This window comes from Drosophila bipectinata, chromosome 2R, assembly GCF_030179905.1.
Source record: "Drosophila bipectinata strain 14024-0381.07 chromosome 2R, DbipHiC1v2, whole genome shotgun sequence".
In the NCBI taxonomy this organism is placed as follows: domain Eukaryota; kingdom Metazoa; phylum Arthropoda; class Insecta; order Diptera; family Drosophilidae; genus Drosophila; species Drosophila bipectinata.
In genome coordinates, this window is record NC_091737.1 from 18,067,030 (window position 1) to 18,083,645 (window position 16,616).

Genomic DNA, 16,616 nt, shown 5'->3' on the forward strand with positions numbered 1-16,616 from the left:
ATCCTACCGAAGGACATCAATGGCAATTACAAAACTGCGGATCACGCACCGCAAAAGTATCACTGTTTTTCACGAGTTTTTGGCGAAAAAATCACAGCTAGCTCCGAACCGTAGCTGGTGACTTCTGCTGGCGAACTAAGCGCGGATTTATCGAGGACCAGGACAAGGACCAGGAGCATAACCAGCACCAGGACGAAACGAAACGATTGCAGAGTTCGGCCAACTGGCAAAGAAGCCGAACCACCCCCGACGATATCCACGAAGAAAGTGAATGAAAGTGAAGCTGCTTTCGCATCCGGTGTGGGAGCGAGTGAGCGAATCGGTTAGGCCGATTGGGGAGAGAGCGCGAAAGCTCTGATTTGTGGCGCTCTCTCCATCAGACTCTCTCAGTCCCCCCGACCATCTGACTTTTGTTTACGCTTTGTCAGCTGTTCGCAGGTCTGCTGCTCCACGTGGCTGCTGCGGCGAGAACAACAAAAACAAAGGTCCTTGTTTTGATTTTCCGTTATGTAAGCGCGAATCGGTGTAACGGTAAAAACTGCGTAAACTTTGAATGGGGAGATGCACTGAGAAAATAAGACAATACTTTTCCTTAATTGTAATTAGCTATAATTTCCTATAAAAATCTTCAAAAGATTTTCCAGAAAAATCAGCTTTAAACTTATTCATAACAAGAAAGGAAAGCTAACTTCGGGCGGAGCCGAAGTTGATATACCCTTGCAGTTAAAACCGGATATATATCGCAAACATCGGATTTAGTTGGCCGATCCTTATGATTACATTATAATAAAACCAATTAATTAAATTACAAAATCTAAAAAAAAGTCCCAAGCTTCTATCGTCAAAAAAAACAAAGTTGTTATTTTTACCAAATATTTTTTTTTTTTATTTTTAAACACCAAATACCATTTCTGATCGTTCAGTTATATGGCAGCTATAAGATATAGTCGGCCGATCCTTATGAAATTTGGTAGGTTGGATCAACTGACCAAAAATAAAATCTGTATGGAATTCCAGCATTCTATCTTCAAAAACACGAAAGTTGGGTCATTTCCGATCGTTCAGTTATATGACAGCTATAGGATATAGTCGGCCGATCCTTATGAAATTTGGCACGTCGTATTGTTTTGCCAAAAATAGCTCTCATGTTAAATTAGAACTTTCTAACTTTAAAAACACCAAAGTTATACCATTTCCGATCAATCAGTTATATGGCAGCTATAGGATATAGTCGACCGATCCCGGTCGTTCCAACTTATATACTGCGTGCAAAGGAAAGAAGGGTGTGTGCAAAGTTTCAAGTCGATAGCTTTAAAACTGAGAGACTAGTTCGCGTAGAAACGGACAGACAGACAGACAGACGGACAGACGGACAGACGGACAGACGGACATGCTCATATCAACTCAGGAGGTGATCCTGATCAAGAATATATATACTTTATAGGGTCGGAGATGTCTCCTTCACTGCGTTGCACACTTTTGGACAAAATTATAATACCCTCTGCAAGGGTATAAAAATTACCCATTCCCCTCCAAGAAGTCCCTCCTCCTTCGCCTGTGGTGACCGCCAAGGGCGCCCTCTTTGCGTGGACAGCTGGTGACGACCTTTGCATGCCAATTAGATTGGGGATCGCAACAAACTCGGCAACTGGGACACGGACCGATGCGCTCCACTGCGAATGTCCAGCGCCCAGCCACCCAAAACGCCACCCACCCGTCCATATCACACCGCCCACGGTAACCTTTAAGTATTACGGTAATGGTCGAATTTTAAGATGGCGCGAAAGAAAAAAGAGGTCCTTTTTTATAGCCATCAGCTTCAGGTGCGGGTTCTGGTTCTGGCGTCCTACCTTGTCCCGCCGCTGCTCTCTTTATTTTCTCATTTCCTGGCCATCTTCAAGGATGTGCGCAGGTGTCAGGAACAGAGGTTGGGCCACTAAAAAAATACACAAGTCCGGGAGTGTCCTTTTTTTCCTTTGCTTAATTCTCGTTTTATGTTTTGACACCGTTTCGGTAAAGTTTTCAACGGTCCTGCTCCACTCTTGTGTGCCACTGACACTTACAAGTTTGCCTCTTGTTGCCGTTGACATTTTTATACATCATCTGTCCTGCGGAAAAAGGACACCCAGCCCAGCGCATCCCTCACCTTTAAGAGCCCTCGCCCATATCCTTTCGCCGGCTCTTACATTTTTATTTAATTTTAGCCTCTGTCTGTTTTGTTGCGCCTTTCCAGCCCCGAAATGCCAACGTAAAGTTTTTATTTGCCCCATAAAGGCAAGTGCCTCGGCTTTCGTTTTTTATTTTATGAGGAGCATACGGCTGCGGGCGGCTGGGCGGCCGGGATTTCCCCGCCCAAGTGTGAAAAGGCAGATTCGCTTTGATCAATATTTAATTTCCATCAAAGGGATTCGATATGAAAGTCGCGCCGCACGCCATCGCCCCCTGATAGGCTCTATAATTTACACGCGCTCGTAAAATATTAACAAAATCGTTACACAATTGATTCGAATTGACACAAAACTGGTCGATAAACATTTACAAAAATTATTACAAATTAATTACAATACAGGACGGCCGCAGGCTGCCGCAAAGCCACCCGCAGTTGTGATTTATGTGCCCCATGCTGCACCAGGTGAGGAGGACACGGAATCATAGTCCAGGGTAGGCTGTTGCCTCCGGCCACTGCAATCGAACACATAATAAATATTTATGCAGACAGTTTTGCCTGTTTTTGCACTGTAATTGCACACACACACACCCACACTAACACAGGCAAACAAGGTCCTGGGAAACTCTGTGTTTGCAGAGATTATTAAAGTTATTTTCTTTGGGCCACTCCCGCCGGTTTCTTTGCCTTGGCAGCCTTTGTTTATGTTTACACACATGAATGTATAAATTACGATGCCTGGTTTTTGTAAACAATGCGAGTTGGCCTGCGGGCTCTGCCTCCGCCTCCTGGGGGCGTCCCCCGGCCGAGGCCACCCACGTCCCTGGGCCACATTTAAATATTTGCGCTTGGAATTATTTTCGCCGGCATAAAGTGTGGCCAGGTAGACATTTTACAAAGTCAAACAAAAGTTGCCACCGCTTGTTGCCTCACTCCCAGTCGTCCCTCCCCCAACACTCCTGGACCCCTGCCACTCGTCTGGGTGCCATTATTCTATCCCTCGTTGGGGCTTCCCGCTCTCTTGCCAGCCATTGAGAATTTTAATTAAATTTAAATGAAGATTTATTACACATTTTAGCCCCAGCTCCTCCCCCAGGGGCTGCTTGACTCCTGCGACCTTCAATTGTCCTTCGATTAGGCCACAATTGAAGGCAATGATCACAGCACTGCTTGTCTCTAAGGAGATTATCAGCTTTATTCAAATACATTCTATACTTCACACTCGCACAAGACATCAAGGACAACACACTTCCTCTCAGAACACCTTCCGCTCCCGGGCCGTGGGGGGCGGCGTGGACGATGTGGGCGGCGGTGTGGCCCCAGCACCGCTGTCCGTCTCATAGGCGACACCGCGCACCGCGGGACGCGGCCGGATGATGACAAAGTGGCAGACCAGGTTCGGATCCACCACCAGGACCGCCGCGCTATTGTCAAAAATGTTGCAGTAGTTGGGCGCCGAGAAAATGGTCACCAGCTGGCGGTCCGCGAAGAACTCGTAGCCATCCTCCACCACCTGGTGGGCGCGGACGATCAGGTTGAAGTTGTACTGCAACAGGAAGCCCTCCACGATCATGGGTCCGAAGGTGAAGCTGACGCCCCGATCATTCGCCGCCCAAGCCCCGACGTTCTCGTCCGGATCCGACCAGAGCAGGTCGCAGAGCAGGCCGTCGCTGGGCACATCGGTAGGTCGCTGGATGCCCCTGATGTCGTCCAGGTTCTTCAGGTCCGGACTCAGACCGCCATGCACGCAGAAGATGCGATCCGCCACGATGGCCGCCACCGGCATGCAGTCGTAACAGTCGACAAAGGCCCTCCACAGCCTGACGGTGTAGCGGCGCTTGCACTCATCGAAGAACCCGTAGACCCGGTTGACGTCCGCGGACTCGTGGTTGCCGCGCAGCAGGAAGAAGGTCTCTGGGTAGCGCAGCTTGTAAGCCAGCAACAGAGTCAGGGTCTCTATCGAATTCTCGCCCCGGTCCACATAGTCACCCAGGAACAGGTAGTTGGCCGTGGGCGGAAAGCCGCACTGCTGGAAGATCCTCAACAGGTCCCGGAACTGGCCGTGCAGGTCGCCACATATCTTAACCGGCGCCCGCAGCTCTAACAGCATCGGCTGCGCCAGAAAAAGAGCTCTCGCCGAACTGCATATGAAGATGAGGGTGGCCTCCGAGAGGCTCCCCACCCGGCGACCACTCAAAGCCAAGCTCTTCAGCTGGTTGATGATCCCCTCCAGGTGGGCTATGCGCTGCTTCTCCTCCTTCTCATCCCGGAGTCTGGTGGACTCCCTGCCATACGAAACGGAAGTCGAGCGACGGGACATACTATATCCTTATATAAAATTAATTTTTTTTCACTTTTGTTTTTAGAAGTGTATTAATTTCGAGTGTATGCCTACTGTTCTAATAGACTGTTTTAATAGACTTTTCTATTTGAATAAGCTGGAAGTGTCATATGCCAGGATATTCCTGGACGAATCTGGGTATAGAAATCATGGGTGGATAGTATAATATCATTGATTTTTCATTGAGGACCGCTACTGCTAGCAGGTTCAAGTCCTAAAACCAACTACTTTGATCTTTTTCCGCTTAAAAGTAAACAGTTCACTTCAGTTCCCAATTGAATGGCTCAAGTCTTCATCCTCCATTTGCTTCTCACATTTCTTTTACTAGAATCCGTGAAAGTTCGCCTCGCTCTTAGCCCTTTTTGACCCCCTGACCCCTTGACCATTTCAAGCATCAGACACTTGGCATAAATTTCAGCGAAAAACAAAAAAGCATTCAAATGGACGCGCTCGATAACAGGGAAAAAGCGCCGCAAAGTCGCTTGTTTACTCGCTGTTGACCCTTGAACCCCGGCCCCAACACCAACCCACCCCACACCCACCCTCGCCCCTTTCGGTTTTGGTCACAAATGGTGGACCCAGCTGCATTTTGGCCACTCGTAATCCCGATTCCGAGAGCTTCCTGCACTTGTAATGCGGCTTAAAAGAGAGCGACGGGGAGAGAGAGGTTGGAGCGTTTTATGGACCCCATTCAGGGACATCCAGGGCTTTATATCCTTCCCACCCTCCCCTCAGTTGCGAAAAAAAAGAAATCCTTTCCGTCCCACTTTTCGGCGCTCATTTTGAATACATTTTTGAATCAGTGTCGACGCTGTTTACTTTTTATGTCACTCCTTTTTTTATTTTTTAGTTTTTTTTTTAAGCCCGGCTCCGTCTTGTGTCGCCTGCCCGGTTTTGGGTTTTATGCGATTTGTGTACTTCCGGCTTTAGTGGCTCTACGGAGAGACTACAGGACAGGACTCATGTGTGTTCTAGCACTCGGTCTGGCGACCAAAACCACTGGCAACTTTCGAGCCCCCAAACCCATCTGCCCCTGAATGTATTTAATTGCAAGCGGCGCTCAAATAGGATTTGTGCATTGTTTTCTGTGGTGGATTTAATGCATCCTGTAGCCTCCAGCCCCCTGTGGCCCCCCTTGTAGCCTGTGTACGCCTGCCCACATCCACCTACCCGTCAACCGCCTGCTTTCCACTTTGTTTGCATTTTTTTCTCTGCTCCCATTTGGGATCTATTTTAATGTCAGTTTAATTCAATGCCCTGGCGGTTCTATTACAGGGCTTTGGGGCTTGGAGCTTGGGGAGGAGCTGCGGAGAGTCCCTAGTGCGGCAAATGTAATTAAATTGTGGCCAAAGTGGGATAATCCTCTTCATTCTACTTTTTTTCTACGCGGAATAGATACTTGATTCATTTTACACAGACAACTACATGCATGTCCTTTACAGTTTTAATGAAAAAAAGGATTTCACAGTTTTATATACTCTGATTTTAATACTGGGTTTATTTTTTAGAGAAATCATATTTCCAATACCCATTGAAAGGCACTCGGCACGGCACTCTATTGAGTCCTTGGGGACGCAACCCCGAACAGCTTTCGGGCATCTGAAGGCGCTTGTCTTATTTCCGTTTCCGCCCGCTGCCATATTCTCGGAGCATCGGACGACCTTCTTGGCTCTTTTTTTTACCTCAGCTGTGCAGTTTCCAAGTCACAAAAAGTATGAAAAAAGCAAAAATCGCACCAAAAGCAGCAGAGGTCACGCTTGATTTTGGAAAAGGGGAGAGGTTGTGTGGTTAGGTCAGCTATTCTGCTTTGGTACTATGCTGCTTTTCTGCTTTTGTTGCGGTCATCCCATTGTGTCGCCGGAAATATTCAATTTTCCATTTTCATTTCGCTGGCCAGCAAAAATTGGCAAGCGAAAACAAAGGACGATGCCAGGACGAGCCGGGAGCGAGGGCGAAGGTGAAATCCTGCTAAGCGCATCGAGTGGCCCGAGGAGATGGAAACAAAGCGAAGAATGAATGAAAGAAATCAATTCAATTATTACTTTTTCCTCGATCCCCCACCCCACATAAACTCCCCAGCTGTTGCCTGTCCGGAATTGTTAAGGTGCAACAGAACGCTGCCCTGTCAGAGGGACTTAATCTTAATGAAACGTGCAACATGATTTCCCAGTTGCAGCCACAATATAGACTGGGAACTGACCAGGCCAGGGCAGGCCAAAGCTGGGCAGCCGTGTTGTCATCTTAACACAATTAAGCGCTCAACGGGGGCAGTCGGGGCAAATATAAATTTATTGAAATATTATTTATGACGTTGAAAATGGCTGGAAGCCGGTCATAATCCTCGTTACTTACCAACTAGAGCCCAGGACCCCTGCCGTTCGGGTCGGGCCTTGGCTTCAGTTATCGTTATCGTTTGTTTTGGCCATTTTCCAGGGTCATTAGCTGCTGGCCATGAAGATGATGGCTCAGAATGAGGCAGAAAGACTCTCCAGCTGAGGCCCGAAAACCGCAATACAATTTTATTCAAAAATGGCCCATAAGCTGGCCAAAAAGGTACTGTTACCGTTCCATTAATAGAAAGTTTAAAAGTAAGGTAAACTTTTCCTTTGCCATCCTCCTCTCTCATTGAAGGTCCGAACGAGAGCCCGTCAAGTTGTCATTCGAGCCACATACCGACGGCTCGCTGACAGCCCCAGAGATGGCCAAAAGCCACACTTGGCCACTCATTAAATGGCCCGAAGCGTTGAGCTGGCTCTCAAGCAGCGACAAGATCGTGGCTGCTTTATTCCGGGGACAGGAGCCTGTTTTAATTAAAATTTTAATTTAATTCCTCGCTTTATTTTTTCCAGGAGGCTCCCTGGAGACGGGGTGCAGACATCAAGTGGCCGAAATTAAAATCTGCAGCAAACACTTAACAGGAGGGGAGACAGGGGTAGTGCGGGTTTTCGTTGCCAAACTGCAAACTACATAAGTGACAAAAATTACGCATACGCACTGTGGCACGGCTGCGAAAATAACACGTATAATGAAAGCAACCAGGGCGCAATATATTGAAGTGTCTGCAGTGAGTGAGTAGTGTGTATGTGGGGTGTGTGTGTGTGTCTGTTGGGTGCTCATTAACACTTTGTCGAGTGGTGTGGGACACGCTTCAAGTTTGTTTTTTGAGTGGAGAATGTGAGCTGAAAGATGAGCTCAGAAAGCGAGACCGAAGCGAGGCAGGAGAGGCAGTAGTGTGGCGTGTGTGAACAGTAAATCACTGAAAATAGCTGGAAAAATAAATTCCACAGGGATTCAGTAAGACATAGACGTAGCTATCGGGCCCATACATTCTCTGGTCCTCCCGTTTTCTGCATCACTTTTCAGCTCACTTCACGCCTGCTGCCGGAGAGTACAGTGAGTGCTCCTTAAATAAGAAAACAAAGAAAATAATTACATATAGGAAACATGGAATAGTAAATTACATAAGGTATACCTTACATGGAATAGAGCTTGAATCAACATCATTATGCTTTTCCAATCAAGCGAGGATCTACTTCAGATGGCCCACAAAAAGGATTGCCTACTTTCGGGCTGTCTCGCTCGGTGTGGCTGACATTTAGCAGTCGACTGACACATGCAAAGGCACAGGACTCCGCCGTGCGATATCCTCTTCTCGCTGCCAGAAACGAAACGAAAGACACCGAGTGCCAGTCACTTCACGGTGACGAGCCTGTGGATAAGACGCCTCTGGCTAAGGCTGGAAATCAGGATGAGCATGCACAAGGATGTTTTTTCGACTGCAGGGCCATAAGCGGGCGGATAATGATGTCCTGCCCGCAATCCACTTGCAGTCATTGGGCACGCGGCGTATGAGTAATGTACAGCGTTAGTTAGTTCGTTTGCTTTACCAGGCTGCGGGCCAAGTATCTCCCTCTCTCTTTCTTACTCTCTCTCTCTCTCACTCTGTCTCTGTCTTGGCCAAAAGAATGATGCAATTTCCAGGCCACAATTTACCATTTTAATGGCCTTGGCAGACGGACTGGCGGACAGGACACTGGCGTTTCAATGATGCACTTAGAACTCAGCCTGTTCGAGTGTTGGTCTCTTTCTCTCTGCCTTTTCCCGTCTCTTTCTTTGGTTGTATGTGAAAAATTTAGAGTAAAGCACCTCATTAAATTGAAAAATGTCTACAATTTGCAGGACATTATGTCCTTGGCTAATGCATGCCTGCGGGCAGGGGCTAGTATGTGCGTTCTTCTCGTCCTCCGATCACTCCGGCCCTACAAATTGTTTAACTTACCGACTTTTAAATCTCTCTCTCGGTCGAATCGAGTTCAATCTATAACGGTCTGGCAAGGACACACACACGCATCCTGCGCGCAAGGATAAATTTGCAGTGTTAATGCAATTTTAAGCAGCTTTATTAATGATTTTCTCTCTGGCTTACCTTACAGCTTTCCGATTGCTGCAGTGACAGTGGGAGGAAAACACTAAAAGGACTTCCTTATAAGTATATCCTTTTTAGATCACTAGCTCAAAGGATAAACTAGACCTGAAGAGCATGTATAACCCTAATTTTATAATGAACCCTCTGCTTTTGACCCACTGTGCTTGTCGTCATAAAGCAAAAGTTATTGGTGCAAAAATCCTCAGCGCCAGAGATTTTTTACATTTCATCCTTGTGTTTGTATGTATGGGCTTATCCGTGTACGTCCTGGTGTGTATATGGGCTGGGAAAACATTTGTGTCAATGCATCGATAACCCGAGAACAAGAACGAAAACAACAACAGCACAGGATCAGAGAGGCCACTGCGATACGGCATGACTCGAAGGACGAGGATGGTGGAGTGGCAGGCAGAAGGATGGTGGAGGAGGGACCTGCAACCGGAGTCAGAGTCGGAAAACGAAGCAGAAGCAGTGCGAGGAGAGTTGAGGCGGCTTTCTGCATTTACTCGCATGCATTATTGAGCATTAACCTCATTTCACGCAGTCAATTTACGGCATTAAATTCTCGTCTGGCCGGATCTGCTGGGCTCTGGCGTAAGGATTTAACGAGCTGTCAGGACACCAGTTATCCCGCCCTCCAGTCCGACCAGTCCCCCAACTCAACCACCAGGACCCTCACGATGATGATTTTACAAAACTAATTCGATTTTGATTAGCCTGAAAACCAGGGCTCTGAAAGATTTCCACGATGCTCCTGCCCCGGACTTAACAGTTATCGAAAGTAGCTTAGCGTACCGTTAGCCGATAATGAGCGAGAAGGACAGGCAGAGCCAGGCGGAGGATATCCACCCAAGAAATTGAAAACACTTGAGGTGCAAGTGGCGCAAATAACTGGACTAAATAAGCTCATAAAAGTCCGAGAGGATAGTCCGAAAGGAGAGCTCCTTGGACTCTCTGCTCGTTGTTTTTGCATTCCGTAATTGGATAATTAAAGAAATGCCCGAGCCGTGGAGAACAAAAAACCAGAGCACCGAGAAGAAAGAAATAATAAAATAGAATCTCCCCAGAGAGAAAGAGAGACAAACAATGAAATTAAGACGCTCTCGGAGGAGGAGGTCCTTCTGACAACAAGCACGTGGTCTGCGTCCTCTAGTGTGTTCGGGCCCCTCGGAGGCTATTAAAAGCGTCTAAACGTTGGCTAAAAACGCTAGTATAACTCACTATTCCGCCGGAGGAGAAAGTGTGAAGTGGAGGGCCACAAACATGGCACCGCTTAAGTAGCCCTAATAACAGCAGCCAGCTGTCCTGCTAGCGGCGCGAAAAAACCGAGTCCTGGAAGAAAAATACTCCTCGAACACATACATTATATAAGCTCCTTTTCTATTGTCTCACTCACTTAATTTCCCGGCGAAGAGTAGGAAAGAGTGTGAGAGATAAGAGAGCTAAGCGCCAGGAATAGCTGTGTCCCGCCCGACTAAAGTCCTAGCACGTGTCCTCTTCTAAGGCTCTTCTTGGGTATTTTGACCGAAAAGATGCCTGGAATAGAAATCCTTAGACAGGTGGTTTTTAAAGAAGACATTTTTAAGAACTCCCTTTAGAAACAAGACTTATATTAAACGCAAAACCACATATAAGTAACCAAGTAATGCCCTGTTTACGCCTCATAAGCTGGATATGACCTTTCTATCCCTAGCTATGGCACTCTGCTCCTTTAATTGCCACCAAATAAAGATGGGATGGCTCCTGGCTAATGGCCAATTGCCCTGGCAACATCATATGGCTGCGCTTAATGGTCATGGTCAACACCCCAGCTTACAGGACACTCTCTGGAAGAAAGGGGGGAAAGGTCAGGGCAGGGGTCAGTGATACGGAGAATATGACAATTGCAGGTCCATAACCTGCAGCGATTTGGTTCGAGTTCTGCTCGAAAGCAATTAAGCTATCTTTGTGTACTCTTTGCCGGGACACAGCAATTGCCATCATCATCAATCATCCTTTAGCGGCAAAGATGAGGATAAAACGCTACACCGTGCCCAGGATCGGAGCAACACCTCGACTTGGTTGCATAATTCAAAGAGGGGGAAATGGAAAATGGGAAATGGGAAAACTTTGACTTTGGCGCGTGACTAAACGAGTAATGCACACTGTACATGCACAATGCAAAAGCCCAAAAACAGTTGCCAACAAATGAGCAAGGATAAAGGATAAATAGCAATAGCAGTAGCAGCAACAGCAACAGCAGCAGCAAGACCGCCGCCACCAGCCAGGACACTAAGTATGATTTATGTGGCGAGTCTCGCCATGGCAGTCAAATTGAAATTTACACCAGAACCTTGGCAACATGCCCCGTGAGCTGGGCTCAAATGAGTTGCAATCCTGCAAGGATTGTCGCCCCGAAAGCCCAACAGCACTGTGCGAAAAGTACCCATTTTCAGATACTTGTACAGTGCCAGGACCTTAAGCTTTCTCCCAGTGCAGGCACAAAGTGACACACAGATAGAGATCATTATGAACAGAAAATCCGTTGTCCCTCGAGACATGTGCAGAAAGTGCAAGATTGGCTGGGGACCCTTCACTGGAGCCGGAATCTTTCTATTTTCTATTTCACTCAGACTGCTCCTGGCAGTTGCACTTCAATATTCGTTTGTTTTGCCGGATTATCAGCCAAGCTGAAGCATGAAAATTTAATAATCCATTTGCCATGGCTGCTGGCGATATCCTGCAGCCGGCAGCAGGTCCTGCTGCAACTGCAACACCAGCTGCTTATTTTTCGACGGGGCAGCTCAATGATAAATTCTATTTAATTTCTGGGCGAAGGATTGGAAAGGAATTCCTGCCGGATTTCTGATCTGATTGGGTCGGACGCCAGCCGTGTGGCCTGGGAAATGGGAAATGTGTGCCAATGCTGTTATCCTTTAAAGTTAATTGCCTCGTTTTCCGAGCACAACTGTACTGCATGCTTTATTCACCAGCTAAGCACTGAAAGCGGTCCACACAACCAGTTAAAACCCCAATCATCCACTAACAAAGCCCCAAAACTAAACTCCCTCCCACAAATCGTGTCATTTAACATTTTGGCTAATAGTCCGCACATTGTTTCGAGCTCTGGACCCGGACCCGGTTGGAAATTGCCAAATGAAGAAGAACGGAAAAAAAATACGGAAAATAGAAACTACAACTTATTTCACATCAACCGGGGCAGGGGGCTATTTAAACTGGAGGGGGCGGGGCATTAAAACCACGCCAATTTCGGTCAACACGCTGAATGAACTGTAAAATCAACTCGCTTCAAAATGTGGTCAGTCAGCAGTGTGTTTATGCGAGGGTGTGTGTGTGTGTGTGCAGGACGGACAGGACAGGACCTCGACTAAAAATCAGTTGGCACGATATTACGTATACGCCGTGTGCAATACTAAGCGAGAATTAACATTTAAATACCGCACATACCGGTTACAGGTTTTTGTTTTGGCCAACAACACGGTGTGGAAATTCAAAAGGAAGAGCCCGTGTTTGTTTGGGAATTGCCAGGCTTTATTCTGGTGAAATTTTGAATGGAAAGTAGGCAGCTTATAAATAAAGGATAATTTAAATTAAGGCTCTCAGTACTTTGGTGGATAAAGCTAATAAATACAGCTATTATCACACCTTTTTCAGCTGACTCTTTTTGTTAGCTTGGCTTGATGAAGTTTCTGGATTTGGATTTGGACTCAACCCAAGAAAGCTCCTTGTGTTTACCCATAGCATATAGATATAGTACAATATTTTGCGCCTGTCAGGTTCAGATCCATCTTTAGCCTTGGCAGCAGCCAACTAGACGACAAATTGTCGCTGGAACAATACTTCGTTTGCCTTTCAACTCCGGCAACCAAATCCTTGACAGCCTCGTTCCTGCAGCCTGCTCCTTTCAGGCTTCCTTTCCCATTGCATTTGATTCAATTTGCGCAGAGCAAAAGTAAATCAACAAAAAGCAAAAAATGGAAGAGCAAAATAGGAAATGTTCGTATTCCATAAATTTGCTGGCACTTCAATCTTTCCCTCCAGCCCTTCCCCCGTAGCATCGCTCCGTGCTCTATTTATAAAATTTAACATTCCGTCCTTGTGTTCCTTTTTTGTCTTATATATAGAATATATTCTTTTCCTTGCTTTCTGTGCTGGCTGTGCTGTGCCAAGTTTTTGCGGCTTCATTGTCAGCTTCTCTATTTCTTCCGACTGTGGATGCCTATGCTGCTGCCATGGCATTACATCCCATTCCCGGGAAGCCCCGGCAGTCCCATCCCCCCTTGTGTTTTTAATAATGCATAATTTGTTTTATAACTACGCTCGTCCTCCGCTCCTTCCATTTTATCTATGCACAATATACGTATATATGGTATATACCATACTTAAGTGGGGAAAAAAGTATTTTAATCAAAGCGAAAACAAAGCATTCCATTGTTAAAAAGTTATTATAAAATACTTGCTTTGTTTGGCATTTTTACTGGGCTTGGTTCATTTTCTAAAGTGCCCCCGGAGTGTGAAAATGGAAGAGCCCGTCATTGGGACAGGAACTCAAAGAACTGGACCACTATTGTCTAAGCGGGCATGAATAATGCAGTAAAAAGGGACTAAAACTATATTTTTCATTTCATGTCCCATCTTTGAATTAAATGCCCCGAAGTACAGTCTTACTTCCTATCGATATGAATACCTCAACCTTGTGGAGGACAATATGGTTCCAACAATGGCCATATATTTGTCAATTTTTATCCGATTCTTGAGCGGAATACCTTAAACGATTTCTGGATCGATTCTCCGCGAATCTTCATCAAAATCTAGAAAGAAAATATTTTTCAAATTTTTTGTCAAATTTTCTGGAGGACTCCCTTTGAAATTTTGAAAAATGCATGTGAAGCAAAATATGGTCCCCAGCGATGGCCATATCTTTGCCAATAGTTATCCGACTCTTAAGCGGAATACTTTAAACGATTTGTGGATCGATTCTCCATAAATCTGCATCAAAATCTAGAAACAAATTATTTTTCAAATTTTTTGTCAAATTTTCTGAACGACCCCCTTTGATATTTTGAATAATGCATGGGGATCAACTTATGATCCCCAGCGATGGCCATATCTCTACCAATTGTTATCCGATTTTTGAGCGGAATACTTTAAACGATTTGTGGATCGATTCTCCATAAATCTGCATCAAAATCTGGAAACAAATTTTTTTTCAGATTTTTTGTCAAATTTTCTAGAGGAGCCCCTTTTAAATTTTGAAAAATGCATGGGAGGCAACCTATGGTCCCCAGCGTTGGCCATATCTCTACCAATTGTTATCCGATTCTTGAGCGGAATACCCTAAACGATTTGTGGATCGATTCTCCACAAATCTGCATCAAAATCTAGAAACAAATTATTCTTCAAATTTTTTGTCAAATTTTCTGAACGACCCCCTTTGAAATTTTGAAAAATGCATGGGGATCAACTTATGATCCCCAGCGATGGCCATATCTCTACCAATTGTTATCCGATTTTTGAGCGGAATACCTTAAACAATTTGTGGATCGATTCTCCGCGAATCTTCATCAAAATCTAGAAAGAAAATATTTTTCAAATTTTTTGTCAAATTTTCTGGAGGACCCCCTTTGAAATTTTGAAAAATGCATGTGGAGCAAAATATGGTCCCCAGCGATGGCCATATCTTTGCCAATAGTTATCCGACTCTTAAGCGGAATACTTTAAACGATTTGTGGATCGATTCTCCATAAATCTGCATCAAAATCTAGAAACAAATTATTTTTCAAATTTTTTGTCAAATTTTCTGAACGACCCCCTTTGATATTTTGAATAATGCATGGGGATCAACTTACGATCCCCAGCGATGGCCATATCTCTACCAATTGTTATCCGATTTTTGAGCGGAATACTTTAAACGATTTGTGGATCGATTCTCCATAAATCTGCATCAAAATCTGGAAACAAATTTTTTTTCAGATTTTTTGTCAAATTTTCTAGAGGACCCCCTTTTAAATTTTGAAAAATGCATGGGAGGCAACCTATGGTCCCCAGCGTTGGCCATATCTCTACCAATTGTTATCCGATTCTTGAGCGGAATACCCTAAACGATTTGTGGATCGATTCTCCACAAATCTGCATCAAAATCTAGAAACAAATTATTCTTCAAATTTTTTGTCAAATTTTCTGGAGAACCCCCTTTGAAATTTTGAAAAATGCATGGGAGGCAACCTATGGTCCCCAGCGTTGGCCATGTCTCTACCAATTGTTATCCGATTCTTAAGCGGAATACCTTAAACGATTTGTGGATCGATTCTCCACAAATCTGCATCAAAATCTAGAAACAAATTATTTTTCACATTTTTTGTCAAATTTTCTAGAGGACCCCCTTTGAAATTTTGAAAAATGCATGGGAGGCAACCTATGGTCCCCAGCGATGGCCATATCTCTACCAATTGTTATCCGATTCTTGAGCGGAATACTTTAAACGATTTGTGGATCGATTCTCCATAAATCGGCATCCAAATCTGGAAACAAATTATTTTTCAAATTTTTTGTCAAATTTTCTGGGGGACCCCCTTGGAAATTTTGAAAAATGCATGGGAGGCAACCTATGGTCCCCAGCGATGGCCATATCTCTACCAATTGTTATCCGATTCTTGAGCGGAATACTTTAAACGATTTGTGGATCGATTCTCCATAAATCGGCATCCAAATCTGGAAACAAATTATTTTTCAAATTTTTTGTCAAATTTTCTGGGGGAACCTTCGAAAAAATAAGGTTTTTAAAAACTTTTATGGAACCCATCCCATGGTTTCCCTATTCAAAGTACACTCCTCGCCTCCTCCGGGGGACACTTAAAATGTCATTACCCGGCCTGGCAATTTGGTTTTCGGCTACAGTTTGGCCAGGTTTCCTTTTTGTCTCTTTTTGTGGCATGAAACCGAAGTGGCATGAATAAAAAGCCGAAGTGAGACATAATAATAAAGCAACAAAAGACAATTCAGCTCGTAAAAATACAAAATAAATGTTATAAATGTAGCCATAAAAATTACAACAACAATGGCTCCCCACCGCTGCCAGAAAGGGTGTGGAAGGGGAGGGCTTGTGGGGTGGTGACCTCCTCCTTTCGGGAGGACCTTTGGCAGCGTAAAATATTTTTAACTGATTGATACGCGCGGGCTGCGGGGCAAGTGGGTATGAGTGTATGGGTTGCGTGACAAAAACAATATAGAGCACCAACACAAACAAGAAAGAGACTCGAATGTGGGTGGTGAGGGGAGCAGGGACGAGGAGCAGGACGAGGGACACTGACGAGTGACGCCGAAAAAGAGGCAACACTCACACGCGGACAGATGCGCGTGAAAACAAATGAGAAAAAATATGTTACAAAGTGTCGCACATGACACACACTCACGCACTCACACTGACGCACGCCAATACCTAAACAGACACACACTCAAGCCAGAGGATGCAGAGAGAGAAAAGGGTATGTAGTTTTTAGAGAACTGTTTCCCGATGGTGGGTGAAGGACATGCAACTATTACTTTTAATGATTTAATCTTTTATAAGAACACTATTTTGGGAAAGCTTTTTTCTCTCAGTGCACAGGAGCTTGCCACTTGCTCGCCTCGTCATGTCACGGCAGCAACTTTTACATTGTTTGGCTTCGAGCGTTGTGCCATTT

At 45.2% G+C, this 16,616-nt stretch overlaps 1 protein-coding gene across 1 annotated transcript; it reads right to left on the minus strand.

Moving 5' to 3' along the window:
- Positions 1-3,205: 3,205 nt before the first annotated feature.
- On the minus strand, positions 3,206-4,583 carry PpD5 (Protein phosphatase D5). Its single transcript, XM_017241028.3, has one exon. The coding sequence runs from the start codon at positions 4,485-4,487 to the stop codon at positions 3,423-3,425; it is 1,065 nt and encodes a 354-aa protein (XP_017096517.1). The 5' UTR covers positions 4,488-4,583; the 3' UTR covers positions 3,206-3,422.
- Positions 4,584-16,616: the final 12,033 nt, after the last annotated feature.

What these genes read in the sequence shown, in the direction of transcription:
- PpD5 (XM_017241028.3), bottom strand. Translation starts at nt 4,487, where the DNA reads ATGTCCCGTCGCTCGACTTCCGTTTCGTATGGCAGGGAGTCCACCAGA.